At 41.4% G+C, this 27192-nt stretch overlaps 1 protein-coding gene across 1 annotated transcript; it reads left to right on the top strand.

Annotated features, from left to right (window-relative positions):
• Positions 1-12043: 12043 nt before the first annotated feature.
• On the top strand, positions 12044-27176 carry bace2 (beta-secretase 2). Its single transcript, XM_063907314.1, has 9 exons — positions 12044-12563; positions 18322-18410; positions 19103-19319; positions 20203-20334; positions 21735-21869; positions 22027-22128; positions 22511-22660; positions 22742-22910; positions 24283-27176. The coding sequence occupies exons 1-9, from the start codon at positions 12288-12290 to the stop codon at positions 24522-24524; spliced, it is 1512 nt and encodes a 503-aa protein (XP_063763384.1). The 5' UTR covers positions 12044-12287; the 3' UTR covers positions 24525-27176.
• Positions 27177-27192: the final 16 nt, after the last annotated feature.

Below are 27192 nucleotides of genomic sequence, written 5' to 3'. Positions count from 1 at the left end.
TGTGGAGGAGCAGTTACAGTTAAACTGCATGTTCAGTGTAAGATTCGACCAGTGCCTGTATCTTAATCACTTATATTTTAAAATGTGAATTAAACTCTAAACCCACATTACAAAAAGTCTTATTCTTATTATCTGTCTACTATTATATGTCTCCCTTCTGTTATTGCTGTTGCTGCTATGACAGATGAATTTCATATCAGGGATCAATAATTGTTTGTCTTATCTTAGACGTTGACAGCCCAGAGCTAATCTGGAAACCGCAAATTAATCACATTACCAACTATAAACCAAACTCGCTCCTCCCGTAATTCCAACATGGATGTTTACCATGAAGTGCATGGTAGTGAAAAGCCGAAGAAAGCGAAGGAATCGGCTCAAGAGACATGTGTCACACTGACTGGAGACCACAGTGAGATCCATCACTGCCTCCGCCATAACTACCACCATGCACTGGTTCTGGACATTTAGCTGAACCATGCTCCAGTTTCCTGAAGTGTCACAGGAGTACAAGTAAATACTAGTATGTTAAACTTGTGATTAATCAGAGACTACTATTGTGGTTAACGCAATCACACTTTTACACATCTGATGTTATCTCATCCTATCTCGGTTGGATATATTCACATTTCAACAGGTCAAACACATTTGGATATATTGCATGATTGAAGCCCAGCACAATGGTCTGAGTAACATAATTCAGTGTGTCCACAGCCATGCTTTGAATATGAGTAGAGTTGTCTGGGTTTGACTTTACTACGGGTAGGGGGGGCAGTTCATTTTAGCCCCCCAGCATGATGCCTAAACAGCGGTAAGTGAATGTGACAATGAGACCCCGGGGTGGCTACAGACAGTCTTGGCCATGCATGTGTGTGTGTGTGTGTGTGTGTGTGTGTGTGTGTGTGTGTGTGTGTGTGTGTGTGTGTGTGTGTGTGTGTGTGTGTGTGTGTGTGTGTGTGTGTGTGTGTGTGTGTGTGTGTGTGTGTGTACAAGTGCCACCATGTCTGTGTGTGTGCATACAAAGGGACGAAGTGGAGCACATATGAAACGATTCATGAACACTGCTCACTGCAGGTCGTGACTCCTCTCATGTTACTGGCATGGGATCTGTGCTCTTCATATCACTGCCAGCTCATCATGGAAGATCATATGAGACATTAATCAGAGGGGTAATAAAGGGGATCAGTGGATGTCCAGTATTTTAATTTATCTTTGTGTTATCTTTTTGTATAAAAGCTGTTTATGTCTGTAGGTAATTTCCCCTCAAAAGTAGAAGCAGATTTAAGAATCCAAATATTTAGTAAAGCACAAGCTATGGATTCTGTTAACAGTAAATCAAAGAAGAGTTATTAAAGCGTGGATTGTTTGAACTTCATTTACATTTTTCTTAATCAGTGTTTTTGTGTTTCATCAGATGGTATGTTATCGTTATCATCTCTGTACCTCACTGCCTCAACTTTAGACAATTATTTGTAAAACCTACAACATGAAAATGCCTAAAAGTACACAAACAAAGCACATAAAGGACATTTTAGCTTAATCAGTACATAAATAGTGTATGTAACAAAAAAGGTTCATATTAAGGGACATTTCGGCTGTTATTTGATCATTTTTGTCCTTTATGATGATTATTTATGTTGACAGGTTACTCTATTGTTCCACACCAGTTGATCTTATTTCAATTAAAGTACTTCATTGTCAGTTTGACTGAAAAATAAGAGTTTGAGATCATATCTGATAGGTTTTTTGAAAACATTCAAATGCTTCAGTTACCTTTTTTCCATCGACAAGACTCCTGAAATCCCAAAGGTTAGTTAAACTGTACAATGACAAATAGTGATTATGGACCAACAAGATGTCAAATTAGCTTTAGATTTTTCACTTTCTTTGGTTGATTTGTTCTTTTTTAATTCAGCAGGTGAACCCATATGTTCATAACATTGTGTGTGTGAGTTTAACTGTGTGTATTAAACTAAAATGGGGAATTTTCTGTCAGCTCAGATTTTATTTCTGCTTCTTTAAACTGTAGTATGTGCTCATGTGTTTCATTGTTGGTGTATGGCTACTGTCTGAATATACTGAATGAAAGGCAGCTTTTCCTATAATTTTTTATCCTAAATATATTGGTTTGTTCTTTTCTAAAGTCACATTGTTACACTTAATTGTACACTAAAGTAAAAAAACATTTCTGATATTTCTTTTCTTTTTTATGTGCATGGCGTTTGATATTGAGGTACTCCAAAAGTAACAGGAAGTAATCAGGTTACACTACGTTTATATTTTGATACTTGGATTATGTTACTGATTAACCCCAATCCCGAAAATAAATCACATTTCGCCTCAGCTATGTCTCTTCACCACACAGCGACCCCCAGGCCCGATGCCCCTCCCTGTCCCTCCGGCCGACCCTGTCCCTGGCGTGTGTGCAGACAGGCGGGGTAATCCCTCAGGATGGGGCCTCTTGTTTTGACAACTCCTGTGAAGCCCAGCGTATCTTACAACAAAACACAGAGCGGCCTATCATCAGCAAAATGTCAGCCCTCGGCTCACTCCTTCGTCACCCAGAGGAGGATCAGGTTGCCTTTACACTATGCGACCCATTAACTCAGAATAGAAACATTCTCAGCACCGGTATAATGATCCCCTTTGTTTGCTAAGACAATGACATTGATAAGAGACAAGCCGCGCTCGTGGCTCCTGATAGAAGTGAGTGTACGGTTACATGTGGCTCCTCAACAGAGTTCAGGGCGGTGTACTCTTACCCTCTGCTGGTCCCAGCGGGATGCAAAGACACCTGCAGGTCAATCAGCATCAGCACACATGCACACTCTTTAAATTAGGACTGCTATAACGGGGGGGGGGGGGGGGGTTGCAGAAGTTAACATGTCAAAGGGACTAATGATAAAATATTTAAGAGGAGATGTGGTCCTGTGGAGGTCACTGGCAAGAGCAAAGGAGTAAAGTTCACCTCCTTTGAAGGGCCACCCACATCAAACAAGAATCTATCCATCTATCAATCTACAACAAGCTAGCGAAATGCTCTCTATTTATATCTTAGTTAATGTTTGCTAACTACTTAGTTAGCTAGTTTACCCATATTACAAGCTAGCTACCTTGCTAGCAAATGTTACACAGCCAGACAATCACAGCACTAATAGAACGGTAATGAACTTGTGCCTTACTAAGTATGTTTACATCCGACTGCACATAATATTTTACCTCATAATGTTTTTTACATATTTATTTTTAGTTTTGTAATTATAAACACACGTGCAAAAGCCTCATGTGCAATAACTCATTTATTGACTTTGCACTTTTTACTGCCTTTACTGTATTGTTGTTTTGTATTTGTATGGCAATGTTATGTTGTATTGTTTTGCACCATGCATACAATTTCGCTGTATTCATACAGTGACAATTAAAGGAATCTTGAATCTTGTTAGCTATGTAGCTAGCTATGGCCAAATTGTGGCTCTTGTAATTTAAACTGGGATTATTATTTTACACCCTATGGTGAAACATACAGTGTGGACCTGTCTCTACCATGCAGTGAGAGTAGTTATAAAAACCGGGTTGAAGTGATCTTTTTTATCTGACCGCCTGCTCTCCTACAGCTCCTCTCAGCTCCAAATGTCACTGTAAATTGCAAAATATGCATTATTAGGCTCTTACTGGAAGTTGCACTGTTTTCTACTTCCTTTTCTACTCTTTACAAGTTTGTTATCTCTGGGCTTTGGAAGGAAGTTGAGTATGACGTGATTGTGTTGGGCTTCCCACAGATCAATGAGCCAATCGAGGAGCTAGCAGAGTTAGCTCGGCCGATGACATTCAAGGTTTCAATGGTGAGTACTTTTCAAAATGCATGCAACTGCTCTGATTTAAGCATTATCTCATCATCTATATCTCAGCCAGAGCAAATATAAGCCCATTCCCAAACAGAGTTTGGCTTGAATATCTTACTCTAAATGACTAATTGTATTTAGATCCTGCATTAAATGACCACCGATAGTTATGACAGGATTTCAGAGGTGAGTTATTTCTGTACCACAGCTCTACATTTTCTGTATTTTAAACTATAGGACTTCAGTTCCACTCTGCAGAATGGACCACAGCACATGCCCTACAGTAACCTTTTTCCATCTCCCTCTCAATTCTCGATACCAACACCCCAGCCTGCTACAGCAACCCCAGCCCGTTTCCCATTGGTTAGCCCCAAGGCACAGAGGAGCATATCTGTAGCCAACCTTGACGTGCTAAACTAGGACGCTGAAGGGGACAGAAATGGGAGGAGAAGCAGGGGAGCGAGAAGGAGGCGAGAGAGGGGGGGAAAAAACGTAATGAAAGGCGGGTGGAAGAGTGGCGGAAATACGGAAGTGAGGATGGAGAGCAGAGAAGGGGACAGAGTAAGATAGGCAAAGAGGGAAGGTGGAGAATAAAAAGGAGGGAGAGAACAGGGGGGAGATTTGTACTCTGCGCCTGGTCTCCATCTCCTCCTTTCTCTGCTTGAAAACTGGAAAAATCAATACACCCACAGTCTAGTGTATCCCCACATGAACTGGATCATTAAAAATATATAATCAAAACACCCCACCATCATCTTCCATCACTATCACCATCATGTGAACGGGCACGGATGTGGGTATGTCACCAACGTGCCTGCAACAATGTAATAACCCAATCAATGGCCTTCTAATTATTTCAGTGCCTCGGTTAATCGTCCAGTTAAAGCGGTCTTTCAGCCTTGACTCTCAGAGAGGCGCGCGGAGACAGGATGCTTGTTAACAGATGCACACAGCAGAACCGGGCTGTTGTAATAAGAATATCTGACTTCTTAGCTTCACAACTCAATCCAACTCAGGGTCGCAGTGTTGCCTAGTAACGATGGCACACTACTGACCTTATCTATGTGGTCATAAAAATGTATGAAGGAGCCCCCCCCCTCCTCATTCCTCGCCTTCAAACCTCCTCCCTGCCTTCCTACAACCACACTACCACCCTCTCCTCCTCTCTGACTAGCACCTAGCCAGGGGGCGAGCACCCTCTGCGCTCCTTCCCCTGTCAGGGCAGCTCTGCGGTGGGTGTTATCTGCTATCCCTGTATTTTATTAAGGCGAAGACGCATGTACACTTTTGCAAAAAACACAATGCGCTTTTGTGCACTGTACACTCGAGGTACATGCACGCAGAACACAACAGATACAGCGCTAGTGGGCGGGTGGTGGGAGGCTGGAAGGATGCAGATTGCATGCTATGAAACTGATAGATAGCTGTAAGAACAGAGGGACACAGTGAAGCGCAAAGGAGACTCAAAACCACACCGCAAGGTGAGTCTGTGCATCAGCCTTCATGAGAATATCACTTCAGAGTGGAATCATGCTCTGCAGAAACATGGCAGACTGTGAGGAAATATAGGAAGATCACCTCTGCAGTGATTCAGATATACTGTGTTTGTGAAAGCTATTTGCCAGTGAGATATGAGATGTATATGATCTCTATCTTCTCATGAGTCCTAAGAGACAGTTCCTCTAATTGGCTATCACCTTGGAGATACCCATCCTAATGAGGAAACTAACTCCAGGTGCTGCACCTGATATAACCCCTGAGAGGCACAGGGGGAGTGTGACACATACTGTATACACACACACCTGCTCCATCTGTCTGCTTTACAATTAGCACCGTCAGGCCATGCTACTGTATGTCACGATGTTCACCGCAAAGTCAAAGCACAGATCTGAAAACTGCTTCTATGCAATTTATTCCACAGGGTTACAAAACTGAGAAGAAGAGACATAACGTTTTTCAGTTCTGTGCAAAAAACTATCTATATACTTTAGCAACATTTTACAAATCAACATCTAACATCTATTATTATACAAATGAGAGAGACAGTCACACATGTAAGAGACAGTGGTGGAATGTACTCTGCTCAAGTAAAATGATGAGGTACTTTACTTGAGTATTTCCTCTTCCTGCTACTTAATACTTCAGCTTCACTATCTCAGAGGGAATTATTGTACTTTATACTTCACTACATGTATGTGACAGCTTTAGTTAGTTATAGATTATTACAAAATATTACTACAACAATCAAATAATACATGGATGATAGATTTAACTACCCAGCAGTTTATTAAGCAAGGAATATAAGATTTTCCTTTACTAGTTGTTGCATTAAAGTGAGGACACATTAATGCATGTGCAAAAATATAATTATAATCCTAAGATCTTATATATTATTATGAAACGGGCTCCTCTGCAGGATGAGTTTTCTTACTTTTGGTACTCTTAATGAATTAACATGCACAAAAAAACTATAGAACACAATACAGGAAAGGGAAAACCCCCCAAACGCATGTAAGCAATAGGCCTGTTTAATAAAGTAAAAAAACAAACTACTTTTCAACCACTGAGAAAGAGATCATATCTGTGTATGACCTCAGATGGACTGTCACAGGGTCAGAGACACACCGCAGTTTTAACCACATTTAACAACAGCTGCATTAAGCCGTCAGCAGAACTAACAGAGTGCGCTAACTGTTGACAAACTGCATCTCAATAATGAGGATGGCCACAGCCTGCCACCGCTCTGCTGCCCACTACTACTACTACATCTGCTCTGAGGCACTCGGCGCATCAGGTGGGCCCGGTGGTATTTGAACAAACACAGACGGCATATGTTTGTGTGTGTAAGCGTGAGAGTAACTAGGGACACTGGTGAGGGCATGAGTTGTGCCTTGAGGCGAGGAGCAGAAGGGGTGGCAGGGCTAGACGCTTGCCTCTATGAATCATCTACGTGCCACTAATGCTTTTCCTATGAATGAGCAAACAGATACAGATACACTGCAGAGAGGCAACGCTACCACCACGGGGGGAAGAGTAAGTGTGAGCAGCCTGTGAGACTAGCATCCTTAGTCATACTCCCGCCTGTCTGAGCAGTGAGCATACAGTTACAAGTAATTGATGTAAAAGAAAACAACAAACTAAATCAAAAGCAGCTGTCTATTATATGTCTGTGTGTGGTACCGGTGGATGTGCCGGGATGTACCCACACACCTGTTGTCTGGCTCGTCCCTCTCATCTTATTCAGGCTCCTCATTTGGGCTGCGCTCCTACAGCATGGGAATATGTACACCTTGTTAGGAGGTTGACAGCTCTGGCAGAAGGAGAGACGGGGAAGTAGCTTGTTATGAAGAACAGGCTAACTATATGCAGGCATAACAGATTACATGGTGTGGGATAACGTCATCAAGACACACACAAAAATGATTGCATCCCCTTACAGTTACATTAAAATAAACCGACTACAGTTACTTTTCTGACCCTGACTATATGTCAATCCATTATTTGCACAGAGTGATCACAAAAATAGACAATCTTTGAAATGTGGAAAGAAATCATCTCAGTCTAAATCAATTAATAAAGCAAGCCACATTATGCCAGTTTTAATATTTGAAGCTAAAAGCTAATTGACCCTACCCGCCCTGCTAATCAAGCAGCATGGTAGACTGGATATCAAAATGAGATTTGCCTTAGAAACATGTGGCCGGCCTGCTCATTATGACCTTCCCCGTCTGTAATCCTCATTGGCCGCTCATCCAGCTTTGTCATGCCTGCGCTGCAATTACACTGCATCTAATAACACAGGGAAATTCAGCAAATCTCTGATCAGCATTAGCCTATAGACTTACCGTGATTGGGGCTGTCTGAGGGGCTGCTTATCACAGCGATGTGGGACAGAGAGCTGGGGTCAGACACAGGCAATAAAGCTTATTCAGGGCTTCATAATGTACCGTTTGTCCTGTAAACACTATATTTGACTGAAATTTGAAAATAATTACTCCATGTTATACTCAATTTAAAAGGTTAATATGCAATATTCATTTCTTGTAGAACGTTAAAGTGGCCCTCTGAGGCTTTTGGGGGTTTTCCGTTTCCTGTAGTGCGATATATAGTTTTTTTGTGAATGTCAATGGTCTGCAAAGGCTAAAAACCACGTGTTTCCTCCAGAGGGAGCGTCTCAACCTAATCACACAACTATATAATTCATATTTTTAATTACGTGCAGCCACTAAAAAACATTAAATATGTTGAGTTTATGTGTGTTTAGGTCATCATGTCTGTAGTTAAGACAGATATGAGATAATGTGGAGCTCTCCTTTTCTCTCATCAGCTGTAATGATCAGAGCTGTGAGGATTAAGTACCAATGTCCCAGTAAAGGAGCTTTGCACGGCCAAATGTAGGACCACTGGCTCTACTAAGCTGCCTAATTTACTCACACACACAAAACTACATCAACACACACATACACAGAAGATGCAACAGCAGCCTCAGAATGGATTAAAGGTGGAGGAATGGTATGGAGCGCCTTGTTGTGGCCAGCAGAGGGACTGCAGGAGCAAGCTGCGTTAAGAAATACAGAGGCACATTGTTAAACTATAACCAATGACAAAAGTAGAATAAAGCAATGGAGGGGCAATTGCAGGCTTGGGGAGTAATAAGATACATAACTGGAAGGATAACAATGTTGGTAAAACCTAAAAAGAGCACATAGTGTTTGTTTTAAAAGAGATTGTATTTCTTGTCTGTAAGCTGTTCTGTTCTGTTGTGTGAATCTAAACACCTACTGCCTGAATCTGCTTTACGGTTTTCACTTTCTTTGGTTCCTTGGTTCTGTTTTTGATTCAGTAGGTGAACCTATATGTTCATTAAGAAAGTGTGTGTGTGTAGTAAATATGTTAGCTTAGATTTATTTATTTTTAAACTGTAGTATGTGCTCATGTGTTTCATTGTTGGTGTATAGGCTACTGCCTGAATATGCTGAATGAAAGTGAAATTATTATTGAACATCTCTGAGCAGAGCACACATCTTGGTTTCTTTCTTTCTATGGTCACATTGTTCTGTTGTCTTACATAATACACGTAACTAAACATCTTATTGATATTTATTTCCTCTTGTATTTATTTGCATTGCATTTGATATTGAGATAATCCAGGTTACATTCTTATATTTTGATACTCAGATTAGGGTCTGGTTACATGTTTTAAAGGTAAATAGTAATTGTAATGGATCACACTTTTACAGTCACCCTCCCAAATCTGCCTTTTAAGACGGATTATCAATCAAGGGAACCACTATTAGACCACTGAACAATGCTTTCCTGCTGTTTTCAAACTCTACGGCTGAGGAAGTATCTCAAAGTCACAGCGAGGAAGAAACAGGAATTGTGCTTAAATGGGTCATTCACAAGACCCAGTGCATGACAAGCAACACACTGGAAAGATGATCTTTTGTGGTCACAGTCTTGCCTCATAATATTCAGGTTACTGTTACTATAGTGTTCAGCTTCAATGAGACAGAGAGCCAGAGAGGGAGATTGGGCGAACATGTGACAGTGTAACTGTGGACTCATGAGGAGTCCAGAGACAGACAGTGGGTGTCTCTGTGTGAAACAGGCAGCATGGAGAAGGCCTATGACATTGATCTGGCCCTAACACTGCAGAGTTTCCGCCAGAAAAGTTGTTAGGCCCAGTAGCAAGTATCCTTTGACTGGACCCAAGGGCGGATTATGAGACAATTGTCACTGGGTACAGACATACAAAAGGCACAAACTGACCCTAAACTGGAGCAAGACACAAACACTTACTGCCCCTCAGTGGTGGAAAGTACATTTACTAAAGTACTGTACTTAAAGAGGACATATTCTGCTCCTTTTTAGGTTAATATTCGTATTTAGTGTCTCTACTGGGACATGTCTCCATGCTTTATTGTTCAAAAAGCTCTTTATTTTTCTCATACTGCCTGTGCTGCATCACCTCTTTTCACCCTCTGTCTGAAACCAGAGCCCAGTCTGCTCTGATTATTATTGTTATTATTATTATATTTTGAAATTGTGCGTAACAAATAAAAAAATCAATAGTTGTTCTTATGCATCTTTATGTGGTTGTGTGTTTTCCTTTTTCTTTTACTGGTTTTGTTTGCGTGATTCGCACATCGTAAAAAATGGGGGTTTTTCTAAGTTAAAAGACAGTATTGGTGGAAAACTGCACCTTCATTCTGGTGCCTTTGGTGTTAAGTTCACTGCTCAATTTGTTTAATAATAGGATGTTGAAAATAATTACCTTTCTTTTTTTTGTTCAACAAGCAATATGTTTTATTTTAGCAGTATAATGAAGGCAGGATGCTGTCAGAGCTGAGTGCAATGTAGTGTAGCGCTAAGTGAGTCTCTTTTCAGGATATGAGTCTCTTTATGTTCTTAAATGGTCGTTTTACTGTATAATCCAATAGTCTGTATAAGCCTGTAGTTCTGCCTTTCATACAACTGTGTCACTGTCATGTCAAATGAAGCAGATGGATGCAGGAATTATAAATGATTCTGAAGCTGCAACCTCAGCTTTCTCGGTCAATATCAGACACACTGAGGAATTTATCGTTTTTAATCAAATACATTTACCATCAACACTGATTGGATATACACAGGGCCCTCGCCAAAATGTACACTTTTGGCAGCTACCCAGGTCGAGATACATTTTTACAGTTTTTCTGGTGGAAAACCTGCAGGTTATGGGTGTAGAAAAGAGAATGCATTTCCTTTTCCAAGTAAGGGGTTTGTATGTTTCAGTCCAGGGATTCATTCCTCATATTGTAGTGTAAATAATCACTGACCAGCAGTTGTGCAGTGGTATAGAATTAACTACAGAAGCATGAAAGGAAATGCATGTGAATGCTGTGTGATGCTGAAGGCCATTATTTCTGGATAACTTAATCTAACTAAAGTTATAAATGCAATATGTGTATAATGAGGTCTTAAAACACATACATTAGGCTTGTTTCATTATATTGTATAACTGTGCATCCCATAATGAGCTTATGTGAGTATTTTGAGACATGGAAGGAGTTTGTACTGTAAACAGGTAGAGTTTTTATATGAGAATGAATTGTGTGGATTGGAATGGATTATAGCCTTACTCAAAATACAAACTGTAAATATAATCATAATAGGCTTATATTAATCGGTGTGCAATAATGAGCATTTTGAAATCTCAATAGGATTTGTGCTCTCTGTGGAAAACATGCGTTGTTGGTCTGTGGGGATTTTTTTCTCAAATTATAGAAGAAAACTCAAAAAGCATAAACATCTATAAAGATATGCAACATGTTACATATGCATTGTCTTATAAGCACCTGTGTTGTACTTGACCTGGACAGCATGTAGGCATCAGGTAGCAAGAAATGGACAGAAAACTTGCAATATAAACATTCACACTCACAGCACAACTATTCAACTGAATTATAAAGTTTTAAATAACTTGTGCTGGTGTAACATAGAGTGTCTGGTGTAAGCATTGACTGGTGACATTACAATGACAAGGGTACCATGTCAGGACAACCAAAGTCTATGGGCAAGGGGTGGAAAATTGGATTTGTAGTGTAAACGCGGATAGATTAAGCGATGCAAAATACAGTGGAACAATGTCTAATTTTGGAAACACTGTTAAATAGTGAAACACACATCCCTTGGTGTAAAAAGGTACCTGTCCGGTGTGTTTACATCAATTGAAGTTACTATGGTTGGAAATTGCTCACCTTTAAGGCTGTTAAAAAACCGGAGGTAATGAACGTCGACGCCACTGTGCCTTCAAAATAAAAGAGTCTCCACTATATATATATTAATAATAATCAATCAATAATATATATTGATAAAAGAGAAACAAAAACCGCTATCGTTTCATTTAAATTAAATATAATGATAAATATTGACGTTCACGATTCGAGTGGAGAACGTCATTGACATTAATTGATTAAATGTATTTAATTATTACTTATTATTTATTAATTTTACACCACTGGTTTTGAGGCAACATTATTGAAGATTTATATAAAATAAAATATTAAAATGTTGGTGTTTTCTCCTTTTCTCTTCATTTCAATGCGTTCGTTATTTTGTCCGTTACGCCCGTTTTGATCTATCTTATTTTGAAAGGTCCAACAACCGAAAGTGGTGTTTACTGTTTGAGTTAGCGTGACACAATTGGAGGAGGAGTGAAACTTATGGAGGCGAAACATCCCGGAGAAGAAGTTAATCGACTGCAGTCAAACAGTGACAGTAAAACAGTCAAACTGTGTGAACATGCCTGAGGGTTTCCCTTCTTCTTGACAGCGGAGAGGCAGCGTTTTCATGATGTCGGTCCCCACAGTGGAGGCGTTTCCACGATGGCTAAACTGAGCCGCAAACTTTAAACAAGGAGACTTCTCTTATGCCCGTTATCAACTTTAACTAATCAACACCACCATGGCATACTCTACCTTCATCTTCATATTTGCTTTTAGTTCGTACTTCGGCGTGTCCAAGTGTTCCTTCGTGATACCGCTGAAGATTTACCCGGGGAAGTTGAACGTCTCCTCGGAGCTGAGTCGCAGGGTCGTGTTGGCGGCCGATGGGACCGGCCTCTCGCTGGCCTCGGATCCCACCGGCACCGTGGACTTCCTGGACATGGTGGATAACCTGCAGGGAGACTCTGGGAGAGGCTACTACATAGAGATGGCTCTTGGTAATCCTGGGCAAAAGGTAATGTTATCACCAATGGAGGAAGAACTACTCAGAGTAAAAGTAGAAGTACCAAAGTGTAGGAATACTCAGTTTACAAGTAGCAGTCATGCATTCAAAATGTTACTGTGCAAAAGTGAAAGTGCAAAAGTATTGGCATCAAAATATACCTTAAGTACCAAAAGTAAAAGTACAGCAGAATGACCCTTTTCAATATGTAATGTATTCTTTGATTATAATTATTGATGCATTAATGTGTGTTAGTTGCTATATGGATCAATGATAAACAATATGATCAACACTAAAATAAGACTTTAGTTACACCTGGAGTGGAATACAGTCATTTAAATTGGTTCGACCTTTGACCTCTGAAATTGGCAAATCAACACAATGACACACAGCACAATTTGACAGGACTTTTGAAACAGAGTATTCCTAAACTGTGGTACTTCTACTTTTACTCAAGCACAAGATCTAAGTACTTGTTCCACCTCTGTATGTCTGTTTTTGTGTTGCACAATTCCCTTTCCTCTTTATTTTGTTAAGTTCATTTTTGAGGTACATGTACTTGACTTGAGTATTTCCATTTTATGCTACTTTTTTATACTCTCTCTACTACATTTCTTTTTACTCACTACATTTCTTTTTGACAAGATTAGTAATCATTAAAGTTAAGATATCCTTTACCAGCTGCAACGTGTAAATGATTGACATATTAATGCATCACTCATTTTAATCCAGTGATGTAATACATATTATTCCTTAAATGGCCACTTTGGATAATGAGTGCTTTAGATTTGGCACTTGTGTTAATTTTTCTGCTAACATCTTTACTGAAGTAACATTTTAAATGCAGGACTTGCACTTGTAACATAGTATTTTAACACTGCAGTATCATTACTTTAACTTAAGTTTAAGATCTGAGTACTTCTTCCCCCACTGGCTATATTCAGTCCCCTATGTCTGGCATGTTCTGTCTGCCGTGTGTGAACAGGGGCCGGTCCGTCCACCATGTGACCCGTTGAAGGGGGCTGACTGTTTCTGTCTCACCCCAGGGCTTCCTATTTAGGCCATTTTTTATATTAAATTACAACGCCTATTAAATGGCTGGTTAATACGACCCACATTAGAACAGGGACTTGGATCTTGGGAAGATTAAACAGTTTTTCTAACACTGTCCTTAAATAAATAAAATCATTTGATTGTTTGGAGGCCTGTCTGGAAACATGGCTGTGGGCTGCAGCAGCTGGATCAGGACTTTGCAGCCCTGGGGTTTGTAGGTAGACTAAAGCCCCGCTCACATGCACTCACATGCACTCACATGATGCAGCCTGTGAGGACCACTGTTTCTTAGCAGGCAGCTGATGGGATTATGAGGCTCCCAGGGAGTAAAGAGCTCCACATTTGTGCAAAACAGCCCTGATCCAGGCATAGTTGATGCTTATTTTCTTGTGATTGCACATGTGCTTTTTAAAATATGAACTATTCATTGACAGTGCACTTTAACCAACATTTCTACCTCAATGTAAATGTGCCTGAGTTAGCTAATGAGCTCATTTAGTCTGTAGTCTATAAGCAGACAATCAAATCCAATGTGTATGTAAATGCAGGGCCCTGATGAGGAAGTGTGATTACTCCTGGTTGCGTGTTTGGTTTCCTTTAGGCCATCTCTTAATTTACAATTTATTCTGCGTGTTATTTAAAATGCCTAACAAGATCATATTAATGATTAAGAAGGACTAAACGCTCCCGGAAGAATCGGCTGAGGGATTTTCCCATCAGTATTAAAAATACATGACACTTCAGGGTGTTGTAGGTTTAAAGCTGCATGTTGTAAGAAGATGTGTTTGAAATGGAGACTAAACCAAAGGTGAATTATCTCATTAATGACTTCTCTTCTTCTCAGGTTAAACAGATCACAGTGTCTAAGACTTTGTCTGCTCAGAGGCTTATCAGTGGTGCCTGCCCTGTGTCAACCTCGAAGAGGATAATGCAGAACTTGTAAAAGCACACAACCTAACAACCTGCCTTTAGTTGTACTTTGGAAAGAAATGCCCTAATATCTGCCATTCTGATCAAACAACACTGTTTAAGTGGTTGCTTATAAGAGAAAATTCTCCAAACTATAATCTGTTCAAAGCAACATTAAATTCCTCAGACAGCATAACACAGATAAACAATTGCACATTTATTATAATGACTCTTTTATAATTAATCCCCAGTACATCAAAGGATCAAATCATGGTAATGCTACTTACTTACACAAACAAATCCTATTTATTTTGCAACTCGATTAAATTATCGTATGGTAAAAAAACAAGCACATTCATTTAAAAAGAACATTATTCACATATTTGTTGTGTTCTTGATTTACCTGTCATAGCATTAAAAGCACAGGTGCAACTAATGATTGCTCACTTTTATTTAGTGTCCCAGAGAGCCATTTTAGTGATCCAGCTAGCACATTATCAGTACCCTGAAAGCAGCTAACCTATAAAGTACGAACATCAGTCTTTTAAAAAATCTTTTGCTACACCTGTGTTTCCTGCAATGTCAAAATTAAAGCTGATGCAAATGTGCGTTTGGGACCTGTGTCAGCTGACCAGTTTTCTGAATGAGCTCTGCAAAGTCTGCCTGAGTATGCCAAAGAAGAAGAAGAAGAAGAAGATTCAACTTTATTGTCATTGCACAGAGTACAAGTACTAGGACAACGAAATGCGGTCTCTGCATTTGACCCATCCTAGTGTTAGGAGCAGTGGGCTGCCATTATGTACGGCGCCCGGGGAACAGTGTAGGTAACCAGTGTCTTGCTCAGGGACACCACGGTGGCACTTGGTGTTTCGGGGACTTGAACTGGTGACCTTCCAGTTCCCAGGCCAAGCCCCTATGGACTTCGCCACCACCGCCCTGATGAAGTAAACAAATGATCTTTCGAACAATTATTACTTTGAATGTTTCTCACATGAATGATGCTTTATGCAGTATGTGCACACATATTCTCTGATATGTTAAATAGGATTATTTTCTGGTTCGCATTAGTATTAGTATTTTGTGCCTTTGCTGTGACATGTTTCCATGCTTTAATGCTTAGAGATGTCCAGCTCTGATTGGTTAGCTGGCCGGCTCTGTTGAGGTTGGTTAAACGCTTAGAGATGTCCCACCCCTTAACCTGTCACGTACAATGTGTTTGAGCACTAGCCAATAGAAGTGCGAGTGTTCCATAGTGATGTCATTATGTCACGGAGGTAAGGTTATGAGCGTACATCACAATTTATTTACTTACAGCAGTTATAATGTAAAGAATGGATGAAGTCAATGGTTTCACCTTTGGATATTTCTCCTCATATATACCATACCGCAATTGTAAAATCAGTCAAAACAATCGCAGTTAGATATCTTTTCCAGGTCGCCTCATCAGTTTATCATGCCAGTGCTCACTACACTTTGGTTGGAATTGGTTTTACTGTGCCAAAATGTCCTGTAATTCAATTCTATTGAGTTATTCTCTCAATATTATTCCATCTAAATGATGATGTGATAACAGGGCCGCGGTGTTAAATGAGGCACTATTCAAATGAGCCTCTAATTGCGACATCTGTTAGCGTGTGGCACAGCCAGGCGGAGGTGTCGAATGGAGAGCCTCACATCTGCTAATTGGTACAAACAGGTAGCAGATGCACGTTGCCGCCACGGAGCCTCTGCCAATTAAACAGCGAGCGCTCATCTGCAGCGGGGGTGGGGATTTGCCCGAGGCTCAGCAGCCGAGCTGAGGGAGGATAGAGTGACCAGAAAAGATAGACGGTGTGATGATAAGGAAATACCCCCATGCCCCCCCCCCCCCCCCCCGACACAAGGTTTCAGTATTTTCCAATCTGGCCTGTTTGGCCGGTTCAGGCCTGTTGTGAGTGGAGGGCTGCCATCTGGACGGCGGCAGCAGCAGGGTTTTACATGGCACAGTCACAGTGATGGGCCTCGCGCCCGGCCAATGAGGAGGAACTGATAAGCCTGACTCCCACAGACGGGCCAGCTGAGGCTTCCTGTGCCCTAATTGATGACACATAATTACTTATTGTTTTAGAATGACTTCATGCACACCACAGTATCAAAGTGGCAGTGGGTTACAAGGAATTATTTATGATACTTTCGAGGTTCCACATTGGAAACACCAACATACCAATCTGGTGTAGTGTGACATGTCTCCATGCTTTAATGTTCAAAAAGATCTTTCTTTTTCTCATACTGCCTGTGCTGCAGCATCTCTTTTCACCCTCTGTCTGAAACCAGAGCCCAGTCTGTTCTGATTGGTTAGCTGGCCAGCTCTGTTGTGATCAGTCAACAGGTTAGAGATGTCCCGCCCCTTAGCCAATCACATACAATGTTTGGAGAGCTGTTTGGTTAGCTGGTTGGCTCTGCCTATCATGTACAATGTGTCGGAGGGCTAGCAAATAGAAGCATGAGTGTTACATAGTGATGTCACTATGTTCCCAAAGTAAACAGAGGGGTTCAATGGAAGCATTTCAGGCAGGGGGGTGGTTGTGTTGGAGAGAAACTCCCTTTGGAGGGAACAGGGATTTTAGGATCTGCAGACCATTTACAGGCACAGAAAACGTTATAGAACGCACTACAGGAGAGGATACAACAGGGCCTCTTTAAGGATCTTATCAAAGGATGCTTATTTAAAGCTAATGCAATAGCACTTAAAATAGTTTGGATCTTGCTGTTCTGAATGTCGATCCTCTTGGTGGATTGCATTTACTCGAAGTTGCTTTGGATAAAAGCCTCAGCTAAATGACTTGTCCTGAAGTGCAGTATAAAGATGAGCAGGTTCTCATTGGACATGGTTTGGATGTGATAGCCTTGAGCAATTAAGCGTGTGGAGGTCTTCATTTAATTGTTGGAATTCTTTGTTCCTTGCCTGTCATACACTTTAAAGTTTTAAATAAACTACTTCCTGCTGTTCTGGTCTTTCTAAAACATTGTGAGCCAAAGAGGCAGACGCCCTGACAGATTGATTATAGCGGGGACGTTTTGTGAATGGGGTTTTATGTATAACCATAGACTGTGTCATGTGACATTAGTGAAGAGCCACAGTATGGACGCCTCTGTTGTTGAGTCATCAGTTGGCTGTGGGGCATTAGCTTTACGACCCCGTCATGGTGAGGAATGTGAGTGTAAATGTGGCCCTTGCTCAGAAGCGGAGGTGACAGAAGTATGCAAGCTAATTAGTTCCTGCTCATTTATTTAATGCCTGTAGGACAACATTATCCCAACTGCTGTTAGCTGGTCCCCACTGCGCACATGACACATACCAGGAGGGCTGGAGAGGTCATAAAGGCATGTCAGTAACCACAGGCAGGCACATTCGTCTCATAGATCACACATTAGTGAGCAATTAAATCAGAGGTTCATAGTCATTTCTGCATTCTCTATATAAATGTGCGATACTACTACTGTCAGTCTTTTGCACCTGATTTTTTAGGATTTATTTTATTTGTTTATGTATTGTTTCCGCTGTGGACGTTTGATAGTCTTCATTGTGTGTCTTTGATATTTCCAGTTGACTCTCCATTAACTCTGAATTGTGTTATTGTCCTCCACGTCTCTTATTATTAACATTATTATTTGTATAACTCGACCGTCTTAAAAGCTTAAAGCGTTCCTATTAATACGTCCCCCTGTTTAACTGCTGTTATTTTTACCCTGTGTCTCAGGAGCTGTGTAAGCGAGGGTGGGGTTGGAGTCAGATCCCAGTTAAAGCGAACTCTGTGTGTTTTTTCAGGTGAACATCCTGGTGGATACGGGCAGCAGTAACTTCGCCGTGGCTGCGGCAGCACACCCTTTCATTACTCACTACTTCAACACTGCGCTGTGAGTGTAATCTGATACACGAACTACAGGATATATCACACACACAATATTGACTTTTGGTTATGCTCTCATCATAGCTCTTCCAACACGGGCTGGGAGATTAATTATTACATTTATTTTGTGTATTATTTTTCCAGTGCTCTATATTGTGTGTGTATATATATATTTTATCAGCTTGAGTAAGTTGTAGCTGTGGAAAGCACACTGGTAAATGTAATATTCATCTGTTTATTATTCAATAAATGCCAGCTATATGTTAAACTGAGCAGGTGCTTCTGTAGCTTAATTGTTCTGCTCCTAATTATATTGTGTGTTAAGTAAGTGGTAAATAGATATACTCTATATTAGAGATTTCTCATCAAGTTCCTACAAGAACAGTCTGTTTAGTTCAGAAAATGATATCACTTTACTGCAAGGACAGGCAACAGATCAACGTGGCTTAAGAAAAAGAAAAACCAAGATATTTAGGATCAAAAATGTCCTGCTAGTAATTCCCAACTTTTAGAAATGAAACTGTAATCAGATTACATGTTTCTTTTATGTAACTGTAAGGGAATACAGTTAGTCTTTTGTATCCTTGTTGCGTAATTCTGTAATCTGTTACTCCAAAAGCCTGAGTACCACACATGTAGCTCTATAGCTCCCCTCCCTACCACAGGACTTTATGACTCATGTCTTCCCCCTGTGTTTAGCTCCAGTACATACCAGTCAGTTGGCAGGACTGTGGCTGTCAGGTACACGCAGGGAAACTGGGAAGGTGAACTGGGCATTGACAGCGTCTCCATCCCCAACGGCCCAAACGGGACCTTCGTCATCAACATCGCTGCCATCCTGTCCTCTGAAGGCTTCTTCCTCCCCGGGATCAACTGGCAGGGCATCCTGGGACTGGCTTATCCCATGCTGGCACGGGTAAGAGACTAAAATGTAGAGTAGCTGATGCTTTTATTAAAAGTGACTTACAATCAAACATGACAGTATACATTCAGAGCAGCAGAGTCATGCATTTGCAGATGTGCTGGTCAAATCATCCCAAAGAAACCCCATATAAGGTTTACTCTACTACATTTTGTCTAATTGCGGAAGTAACACACACATTGAAAACTTAAGTGTGGGCTCACAGAAAGCAGAACAAATCAGGTCCTTTCAAGTTAATCAAGAAATAGTGCGTTACTTCCTGCTGTCACACGTCTGTTAACGGAGTAACGGAGATCTTATCCGGGTGCAGTCATGGACATTTCACATGACAACAGAAACAGTTTTGTGTTTATGGTTTTCAGCTGCAAGGCGTAATAAGGCATTTCTTTCTGTAATATAGATTTCCAGTTTAAGATGCTCTTCCCAGCTTCTGCTTTGGATGTTTAGTGCTGAAGGGACGTAAACCGGCACAATGCATGCTTTCATTCTGCGCCGGGTACAGCAACCTTTGGGATCCAATGCCAGTGATCGCCGGGCAGATAAACGCACACTGACCTCTTTGTTCTGCTGCTGTCTCCTCAGGTTAAAATTGCCTGAGATCTTTCGTCATGCGTGACATTATAACACAACACTGACATGAGAACCTCTAACAACCTCCTCACACCGTGGTCAGAATATTGTTTCAATCAGGACTTCTATTGGCTAGCGCTCCAACACATTGTACGTGATAGGCTAAGGGGCGGGACATCTCTAAACAGTTGACCAATCACAACAGAGCCGGCCAGCTAGCCGATCAGAGCAGACTGGGCTCTGGTTTCAAGGGAAAATGTACCATCTTATAGCAGGAGTTAATAATTTCACACCTTCTCCCGTCTAGCCTGACCCGTCCGTGGAGCCCTTCTTCAACTCTTTGGTGCAGCAGCTGGGAATCCCGGACATCTTCTCCCTCCAGATGTGCGGTGCTGGACTGTCAGCCAGCAGCACAGCGGACCCCACAGGAGGCAGTCTTGTGAGTAGTCAGGAGGGGCTGAGGAGGATCTAGTAACTTAATAAAAAAAAGCTTTGACTGGAAAGTTTGGCCAAAAGAACAAACCCTCTGACCCGAACAGTCTGTGGAACATTACTCAACCGTACTACATCATTTTAAAGTTAAGTATTTTGATGATTATGATTTATAATCTAACCAGCAGAATATAAAGTTACTTATAATTGCACAATGGCAAACAAAGCGACTTGCAATGAGTGCAATGAATAATAAAGTTACCAACTAAGAACAACAAGAAAAAAACATAAGTATACTCGCATCAAAAAGGCCATGCCATCGTTAGTGCTGGTGCATTAGTTTCAAAGGTGCTATAAAAATAAAATAAAAAGTTGGTGGCTAGGTCCAACTCGCAGTGAAGGAGTAGGAAGTTGATTTGCTTTTAGAAACAACTTTGGTTGGATTTTAAAAACATAGAAGCTGCTGTCAGTGTGGTTCCTCTCCTGCAGGCCCGGTGTAGTTAGAGTAGAGCTAATTAAGCTAAGATAGCATCCTGCTGAGAGCAGGTCTGTCGCTACATCTCCAGCAGGTGACCCACTGACTCAGGCAGATGGATGAGATGGCGGGGAGCTTGGGTTTATGAATCATCTCAAATTGTAGAGGGATTATATACTGTACACTTTATACAAATAATACTTATTTAGATTTTTCTCTAACACAAGTTGACAGAAGGGCAACTATTGTCATTGTGACGACCTTTTACTTTGGTGATTGGTAGCTTATATTCCTTTAAAAAAAAAGTAAATACATGTATTCTTTTGTGTTGCTTGTTCTGACCCATTAGGGCTGATTACTGCAATTCTGCAGTTAGCATTGTCGCTAACAGGCGGACAGCCGTACCGAAATGCGCTTTGCTGTTGTAAAAATATATATTTCAATGGTTTATTATCACAGTTATATTATATTTTATATGTCACACAACATACCATGATATAAATCATAACGTTCTTTCTCAGCCCTGGAACTGAATCTATTTTGTAAAGCCCAAAAAATAAAAATAATCATGAATGTGTGACGACTAGTGGACAACTTGTAAAAGCTTTTAGTCGAGGCCGGCCTAATTCTTGGTAAGGAAGTGATATTTTTCACCATCAGTCATAACGTACGGAGGATCATTTTACTTATCCATCTTTAGAACATTCTAGTTTCACCACAGCAGACTCACATCAATAACATCGAACTTTGTTTGATACACTAACATAGTGTCAGTGAAATCAGATTCTCTAAGCACCATGGAAGTCTTTACCTAAGTCTTTATAAATTCTCCTACATTTTTCTTTGATCCATGACGTTTTACATCGAGGTTCAGGAAATGAAATAGTTTTGACTTGCTGCCATGGTTTTGACGCAGGTTTGTTCTTCCTCAGATCATAGGTGGGGCTGAGCCGGCTTTGTATCAGGGGTCCGTGTGGTACACCCCCATAGTAGAGGAGTGGTACTATCAGGTGGAGGTTTTGAAACTGGAGGTGGGCGACCAGAATCTGGACCTGGATTGCAGAGAGGTACACACAAACTTATCCTAAAAGCAGGAAAGTGTATTGTAAGGGTGATACCAGGGTTGGGAGGGTTACTTTAAAAAATGTATTCCAACCACACCGTCCTCCTGAGGAGCCTGCTGAACTGAAGTGCTCTTACACTGCACTGCTCCGTCTCTTTCAGTACAACATGGATAAAGCTATAGTCGACAGCGGGACGACACTGCTGCGTCTTCCTGCCAACGTCTTCAATGCGGTGGTAGACGCCATCACACGCACCTCTCTGGTAAGCTGCCGTCTCTCCGCAGACGGTGATGAAACATGTTGTCAGAGGAGCGATGCAGGGGAGGATAGCTCCCGTCTGCCGCTCAAGGACGCAGTCGCTTTGAGGGGAAGGATCACAAGTTTTCCCGCTATAAAAGATATGTGTGTGCATGCCTGTTGTTTTCCTCCTCCTGCTGCTTTATACATTTTACACCTTTTTGTAACTGCAAGCAAACAGAGCCCAAGGTTAATTGGAACCTTGAAGCAACATTTTAATTAATAGACCTTGCAGATGAATCCCAAGTGGGTAAATGAAAGGAAGCAGAAGCCCTGTGTCGGTGCTGAGCTGACCTTCTGTTTCTGTCTCCCTCTGTCTGTTCCTGTGTTGCTTCTCTTTGGTTCAGATCCAGGACTTTTCTTCAGGGTTCTGGGATGGCAGCAAGTATGCCTGCTGGTTGAAGGGAGAGACGCCCTGGAGGTTTTTCCCCAAGCTGTCCATCTACTTGAGGGCCACGAACACCAGCCAGTCCTTCCGCATCACCATCCTGCCTCAGGTACCTGGATAAACACAACAGCCCATCAACCTGAGGGACACAAACCCTCCTCTGTACTCACTCTGCTCTGTCGTCTCGCAGCTGTACATCCAGCCGATCACAGACGTGGACGGCACACTGGACTGCTTTCGTTTCGGGTTGTCGTCGTCAGCCAACGGCCTAGTGATCGGTGCTACCGTTATGGAGGGCTTCTACACAGTGTTTGACCGAGCCCAGCGGAGAGTCGGATTCGCACTCAGCAACTGTGCAGGTGAGTGTACAGGCAGGACTACTGATAAGAGTTTTGGGAATAATTGTATGTTCCGAAATTGTAAATGAACTAATTGGTTATTGTGTATCTCAAAACATTGGTTAGAATGGTAATCTGTCAACAAGAGTCATTTTTGGATGATGTTTTACAGATTGTTATGCCCAATTCATTTTTCTGAATCTCCCCCATTGGACTCTTCTACTTACAGAAAATAATGACATCACTATGTAACACTCGCGCTGCTATTGGCTGGCGCTCCAACACTTTGTGATAGGCGTAAGGGGACATCTCTAAGTGCACTAATCACAAAAGAGCCGGCCAGCTAACCAATCAGAGCAGACTGGGCTCTGGTTTCAGACAGAGGGTGAAAAGAGGTGCTGCAGCACAGGCAGTATGAGAAAAATAAAGAGCTGTTTGAACATTAAAGCGTGGAGACATGTCCCAGTAGAGACACTAAATACAAATATGAACCTGAAAATGAGCAGAATATGTCCTCTTTAACTTCACTTCAAAGTCCTGGCTACTTAACGAGAAGGAAATAGCAATGTATTATTTACCTGTACTTTCAGGTTCACTGACCAAAGCCCAGAGTATATCCGGTTGATCGGGTAAATGTTAAACCTTAGCAACTTTACTTTAGTTCTATGTCAATATGAGCTTGGGCGAGGCTTAGACTCTCTCCTCTTAAAGTACAAAGATCACTTTTGTTCCGTATTAAGCAAACAGACTGAAGGATGAAGGCTTGTGACAGGAAGGCTTTAATTTCTGTATGTTCAGGTCAAATCGAACAGGAGAACTTTAAGGGTAAAACAAATACCCTTAAATGAGGAAGCCACCTCAAGTCAGTATCGTGTGAGCGATTATTCCTTTAGTTTATATTTGGTTTAACTGTATTCAGAGCTGAAATTATTATTATTTAGGGCAAAAGTCAGAGTCTGGTGGCGTCATGAAGAAGCATGGGAGTTTTTGTCTTAACCGCCATTGTAGTCAGCTTCTCCCTGTTAGGATTACTTCGTTCAGGAGTTTTTACCAGGAGCCTCTTTTCACCCTCTGTCTTAAACCAGAGCCTGCTCTGATTGGTTAGCTGGCTGGCTCTGTTGTGATTGGTGAAGCGCTTAGAGATGCCCTTAGCCTAATAGAATGGTTGCACGAGTGTTCCAGAGTGATGTCACTATGTTCTGGATGTAAACAAAGGTGTCCAATGGAGGCGTTTCAGGCAAGGGGGAGTGTGAGGCAGAGAAACGTTGGGATTTTCGCCTTCGTAGACCATTTACATGCACACAAACCTACGGAACACACTACAGGAAAGGAAACACCCTAAAAGAATAATAGGGCCTCTTTAATACCTTTTCTGTCCTGTCTTCCTCTGCAGTGAGCGGTGGAGTGGCCCTCTCAGAGATCGCGGGGCCCTTCTCAGCAGCAGACGTGGCGGCCAACTGCTCCGTGGGGCCGCAGAAGGATCCCCTCCTCTGGATGATCTCCTACGCCCTGATGGCGGTGTGCGCCGTGATCCTCATCATCCTGCTGCTGCTGCTGGTGCTGCCCTGCCGCTGCAGGAGCCGCTCCGGGGAGATCACCGACGAGTCCTCTCTGGTCCGCCACCGCATCAAGTGACTGAGAGGAAACGGACTGAGGAGCAGCGAGCAACAGACCAAATCCACGGAGGCGGAGAAAGATGTGACGCTCGCCTCTGAAAGTCTGACTGACACTAAACTGCACTCCTCAGTTGTACCCCATGGAGGTCCACTCAGATAAACTGACTCCTGATGGGAAACCACAAAAACATTGCCTCAAAACAGCTGTTGTGCTGTTCATGGTTCACATTTCTTCTTCGGTGGTGCCTCTTTCTTATTCTCTTTGTCACAACATGTCATACAGTGGAGGAAATAAGTATTCGATCCCCTGCCAATTTAGTTAGTTTACCCACTTACAAAGACCTGAACAGTCTGTCATTTTTATGGTAGGTTTATTTTCACAGTGAGAGACAGAATATCAAAAAACAAATCCAGAAACGTACATTCAAAAAAAGATATAAATGAATATGCATTTAATTAGGGGAAATAAGTATTTGATCCCCTTGCAAAACATGCCTTAGGGAATGAGGTTATCAGCCAATATTTTACGATACCTGGCCCCCTCCATCCTCCCCTCGATGCGGTCAACCGCCCTGTCCCCTTAGCAGAGAAACCCCCCCCAAAGCATAATGTTTCCACCTCCATGCTTGACTGTGGGGATGGTGTTCTTGGGGTAATAGGCAGCATTTCTCTTCCTCCAAAAACGACATGTCGAATTGATGCTTGAGATCTTGATTTTGGTCTCATCTGACCACATCACCTTCTCGTAAGCCTTCTCTGAATCCTTCAGAGGATCACTGACAGACTTCAGACGGCCTGTACATGTGCCTTCTTGAGCAGGGGACCTTTCGACCGCTGCAGGATTTAATCCATTACGGCGCAGTGTGTTACCAATAGTTTTCTTGGTGACTGTGGTCCCAGCAGATCATTAACAAGTCCCTCCTGTGTAGTTTTTGGCTGACCCTTCATCTTTCTCATGATCATTGATGCCCCAAGAGGCGAGATCTTAGATGGTGGAGCCCCAGATTGAGGGCAATTGATGGTCATTTTGTGCTACCAAAATTACAGACTGTTGATGTCTTTGTAAGTGGGTAAACTAACTAAATTGGCAGGGGATCAAATACTTATTTCCTCCACTGTATGTGACACAAAGAAAGACATCCTTAGAGGCTAAGGAGAAGAAAAGATGCAATTTCTACACAGTCTGCAGCTGGAAAGGTCATAACCTGTGTAGCTTCAGGACAGTTTTTCCTGATGGGTATGAGTTGCTTTTGCTCAGCTAGAAACTGTTGTTGTCTATCAGTATTGCAACTACACCGACTCAGTTTGAGTGTATTTTGAGAGAGCACTAAAATCAAACTCATGCTTATTTTCTTTGGACCCATCAAAAGGTATTCTGGGAAATATAGGACATTCTCGTTACAGACAATCACAAGATGCTTACGGACAATTGATGCATTTTGAACCATTTTAAAGCTACTGATATTTTTCTCTCGAGGCAAACGTTGTATTATTCATTTCTAAATGCACAACCACAAATGTGCCTTCTCAGTCTGATTTACTACAGTGTGTGATCAATGAAGGAACGTTTCTTATATAAAGTGGTGCAGTACTGAGGTTTTTTGTAGCTTGAAGAAGAAGTTAGGGCTCCTGACAAAAATCTGTTCTATTTTTCATTGGATTTTGCAGAAAAATAAGATCTGGGGCAGACAAGCCTTTATGAAACGTACACATTTGATCAGTAGGATAATCTCTGCGCATTTACTTTGGGAGTAAAAAGCTAACGTTAGGCTATAAACATACTACAGCACGGTCACCACCGCTAAGCTAAAGGTGGCTAATGTTGTTCAGTCGTGTCATTTAGGACGCTTGTGAGCAACCGCTGTTTTTGTCGCTACTTTGATTAAACTGGAAGTGGTAAAATGCTGACTCATCTCCATGTATAAGGACTTATTCCTGCACCGCTCTTCTTTGAAGTAAGATTAAATTGAAAGCCTGCCTGTGTGTGTTGAAGTAGAGAAAAGCTGCTCAAACGATCACTGTTAATAGGAGAATATTTGTACACACGTTTACAGCGCCTGTAGTGCCTTTAAGTCTCACTGCTGATAAACACAGTCAGCTGAATTGCACTTTGTTTCTAAAGTCAATCAAAAGTGTATCATAAAACTAGAGATCAGTATTTTTTGATCAGTTATGCAATGTGTTGTATTAATGTCATTTTACTACTAATTCTGTCTACGTTTATTTAAATCTCCCTGAATGCGATTGTATTGTAATCCCAAATCTTACATTTTTGGCACATATGTATGTATTTATACTGCTCATTTTATACAAACAGTACAATTAAAGGCAAGGTTTTTTTTGAAAATGACACAAACACACACTCCTTCAGTTGACTTCAATTAGCTGTCTGCTGATTTGTTAGCAATAAAAAAAACAAGGTATCATTTTACACAAGTTCATATGTTAATGAATAAATATGACACGTGCTAGATCTCATTGTCTTTCCAAATTCAAAGTTGTCAGATTGAAGGTACACTTGTATCTTTCAATGTTGGCTTATTTATAAGTGATATCTTTGGTGCCAAAATCCTGCTTGTGCCGCAAAAACTTGTGACCAAATCAAAAATGTAATGTAATAAATTGAACGCAATAAAGATATCTTTGTGTGTGAGTTAAATCAGAAACCAAAGCATCCTTTAGGTCTA

The sequence above is a fragment of the Eleginops maclovinus genome, chromosome 18 (genome assembly GCF_036324505.1).
Source record: "Eleginops maclovinus isolate JMC-PN-2008 ecotype Puerto Natales chromosome 18, JC_Emac_rtc_rv5, whole genome shotgun sequence".
Lineage (NCBI taxonomy): Eukaryota > Metazoa > Chordata > Actinopteri > Perciformes > Eleginopidae > Eleginops > Eleginops maclovinus.
Note: the sequence above shows the minus strand (reverse complement) of the source record. Positions and strands in the feature narration are given on the sequence as shown.

Bases quoted from the DNA above. Each gene is read 5' to 3' on its own strand.
- bace2 (XM_063907314.1), top strand. From the start codon at position 12,288: ATGGCATACTCTACCTTCATCTTCATATTTGCTTTTAGTTCGTACTTC. The intron at 21,870-22,026 runs GTACACACAAAC...CGTCTCTTTCAG, and splicing joins TGGACCTGGATTGCAGAGAG to TACAACATGGATAAAGCTAT. The intron at 22,129-22,510 runs GTAAGCTGCCGT...TCTTTGGTTCAG, and splicing joins CCATCACACGCACCTCTCTG to ATCCAGGACTTTTCTTCAGG.